Below are 3,407 nucleotides of genomic sequence, written 5' to 3'. Positions count from 1 at the left end.
ACGGTCTCTGCTGGACTCTTCAGAGGAACGGACGTCCAGAACCTGCTCTTCAGATCCCGTTCCCTTAAAGCCTTCAGTTTCAGACCGTCTGGATTTGAAACAGAGACGTTGGTAGAACTTTAAAGTAAAAGTCCTGGTTCCACTGCCTTTCTGTCGGTGGTCTGCTGTTCTCCCGGTGCTTCGTGGGTTCTCTCTGGGTACTCCAGCTGATTTCCTGGTGTTCCACACGGCAGTGATCAGATCCATCAGACTTCCAGTCCGAGGTCTTAATCACTCACTTGGACACGATCCTAGTTGTTGGTTAAATAATAATTTCAGTGAGAAATAATCTCTGAACTCTTGGAACCGTCAGTCTGGAGATAAACCCGTTTGCTTCTGCAGCTCACAAACTGAACCCGCCTTCTAGATCTCAGCTTGTTTCTGCAGAAATGACCGATTTAAACTGATGATGGGCTTTAACCCGAGAGCCTCTGGTGGATTTTGCTCCATTATCGCAGAAATGTTGAAGCTGGAAGCTTGAACATGAGCTGGAGCCGTCCCCAGAGAAATGTCGAGATTCCACCAGAGTGGGCGGAGCCACTAAGCGCTGAGGGGCGTGGTCTACTGTGGGGGTTAGGGGAGGGGCTATGCGGGGCGTGGTCATCATAGACATAATATATGGATAGACGCCTCATGGGCCGCTCTCGCCTATTGGAGCTGACGAGATTTAGGGCGGCCATCTTGGAGCGGTATACCACTCCACTCAGCCTTATATATTTGGCAGGCACAATAAAGGATCAGCGCATTTAATAGATCATAACACGCTGAACAGTAATCACATTGTCACATAATTAAATTTTAGGCATACAGCTATTAAAATTGCATGTATAGGAACGTATAGTTTAGCATATTTAAATAATTTTGGTGGAATACAATGTTTTAAAGTATGACATGTTTTGCAAGATACAACCAAAGATGCAATTTATTCACACACATTATGTATATATTCCGATAATCTCATATATACACACATACACACATGCATACTTATCTGTTGTGACAGTATTTACATATTCATTACATTTTTACACAATCTAATAGCCTTGAAATAGGACAGTTTTGCAGAGCTTTTTTCTGGTGTTGCCTTTCTGCAAACCAAGACATGTGACTTTTGCAATGTGGTGCATCCTTATCTTCAGAAACACAGACACAACCAATGACAGCAAGTCAGAATGGTGATTGTCAATGCCAAATTGTGTCTCCTGAGTGTGTTCCCCAAGCTGGAAAACATCTTCTGTTCCAATGTCTTCACGGACTATGTATGTGACGGCGGACAGCTTAGGAGGATGGTTTGGTGAAGCACCACGAATCACCCTCTCTGCAGCTCTCACCACCTTCACTACGCCTTGTGAGGGAATCACTAACCCGCCATTATTTTTCAAAGTCAGAAGATGGTAGTTCTCATCAAATGAAGACGGTGTGGCATCTTGAATCAAACTGACTCGACATGGGTCACAGGTTAGTTTACGCAGAATCTGCCTCACAACAAATCCAGATATGTAAACCAAGGCATTTTCTACCAGACCACCAAACTTGGTCGGAAGATAGCTGTGGTCGTCCAGAATGGCTGAAATCCTAGCAAAAGGACAGGGATGCTCTTCATTAGATTCAGGAGAGGACATTTCAACAGCAGACAGGGACACGGTGTTGTCTTGTGCTGCCACATTGCCAGTCTCACTGGGTGTAACCCCACACCGAACCATCAGCCGGCGGAAGATGGCCTGGAACTGGCATGCTGATGGGTTGTTATTCCAGCCACCTTGAATGGAATACAGGGATACAATACATGTGTTAATCATACGACATAACATATGAACACATTCATGAAGTATATTTTATGAAGTTATTCTAACTGAAAGGACATCAACAGTACCTGACGCTCTGATGGAATTAAACAGGAGCTCCAAGTGATCTTGGCTGAACCTGTATGTGAGGACATACCGCTGCACTTGGAGCAGCGGTATGTAATTTGGGGAATATTAAGGCTACCTTTGTAATGTGTGCGGATGTGGGAGGGGAAATCTTCGCTTCTCTCTAAGGTATTTGTATGCCTTTGGGCCATGGAGATGAAGTGTGAGGGCAAACTCTCTATATTCGTTGGAGTATTCATGGCCCTTTTTCTCCATAAACTCTAGTTGTAGATCTGACAATTTAAGAGGAAAAAATATAAACTCTTCTTCTGATGTAGCTCAGGAGGAAAAATAAACATACAAGAAAATGTACACAAATTTTGAGGAATTAATTTTGAATTACCAGAGTAGAATTCAAGCCGTTCTTTGAGTTCTTCAGTAATGAGATTTTTTTCACTCAATTCCCCCAAAAGTGACTTTGCTGTGGTCTTTGCCCTCTTCTCTCTGGCCATGGTGTTTTTCTTGTCCCGCTCCAGATATTCCACTCTTGCCAACGCTATCTTAGGTTTTGCAGTGACAGCGGTAAGAGAAGCTGGCAAAGCATAGCAATGTTCCTAAAGACAGAGAGATGGACATCACCCATCACTTAGACATCACTATGGCACACTTTCTTTCAGACGACAGCAGCACTGTGTGTGTCTTCAACTATGTTGGTTTTATTTGTTTTATTTGTGACAACATTCAACATGAGGGTTAGAAAATAATTTAGATTTTAATATGATCTTGACCATTATGATATGATATTTACAATAGAAAAAATACTCACATCATTAGACTGAGGTTGCAGGTCTGAACTACAAGTTTCTGGGTCATCTTGAGAGGCCACATACTCACTACTTTGGGCTTTTGTGGAGGTTATTGTAGTTCTGTAGTTTTCAACCTTAAATGTAAAAACCTTATGAATATGGACTTCACAGTATATACTACCTGTACATAAACACACATATATCCCTTAAGGCTAACATTATGCACATTTATGAATGCTAATGAACTTTTAATAATGCACCTACTCTTTGAAGGTGAACTGGGAAGCTGAAAATTGATGGTATCACATCAGCTCTCAGTCTGACAATCTGACCTGTTTTGTCAAAATCCTCCGTTTTGAAATGCTCACTGCATAGTACAGATGAATCACTTGCAGTGAATCCATCCCTCCTCAAAGCTATTTCCCACCTCTTCCTCCTCTCTTTATCTTTTGGAAACCTTTAAAACAAAAACGTGATATCTGGGAGTGTGTACACAAAAACATTGTCCGAATGAGGTCCATGTTATTTGCAACGGTTGAAACTAAGGAGCCTTGTTGCCTGCTTAAGCTGAGCATTCAGAAAAACGTTACACTCACTATTTTTGATCTTCATATTTTAAAGAACATAAAACTCCAAATTTGATTAAAATTTGTTGATAATGATAATTAAACAAAGCTACTGAAATTGTGAGTAGGCCTGTTTGAAACATATT

General features: G+C 41.6%; 1 protein-coding gene across 1 annotated transcript; it reads right to left on the bottom strand.

Moving 5' to 3' along the window:
- Positions 1 to 771: 771 nt before the first annotated feature.
- On the bottom strand, positions 772 to 2,018 carry LOC114159687 (uncharacterized). The gene is made up of 2 exons (XM_028041760.1): positions 1,913 to 2,018; positions 772 to 1,798 (listed from the first exon to the last, which is right to left on the bottom strand). Exon 2 carries the CDS (start codon positions 1,740 to 1,742, stop codon positions 1,074 to 1,076), a length of 669 nt encoding a protein of 222 aa, XP_027897561.1. The 5' UTR covers positions 1,743 to 1,798; positions 1,913 to 2,018; the 3' UTR covers positions 772 to 1,073.
- Positions 2,019 to 3,407: the final 1,389 nt, after the last annotated feature.

This window comes from Xiphophorus couchianus, chromosome 16 (assembly GCF_001444195.1).
Source record: "Xiphophorus couchianus chromosome 16, X_couchianus-1.0, whole genome shotgun sequence".
Taxonomy (NCBI): domain Eukaryota; kingdom Metazoa; phylum Chordata; class Actinopteri; order Cyprinodontiformes; family Poeciliidae; genus Xiphophorus; species Xiphophorus couchianus.
The sequence above is the reverse complement of the archived record's forward strand: the minus strand, read 5'-3'. Positions and strand labels throughout refer to the sequence as shown.

Coding starts and splice junctions, on each gene's coding strand:
- LOC114159687 (XM_028041760.1), bottom strand. CDS start 1,742: ATGGTTCGGTGTGGGGTTACACCCAGTGAGACTGGCAATGTGGCAGCA.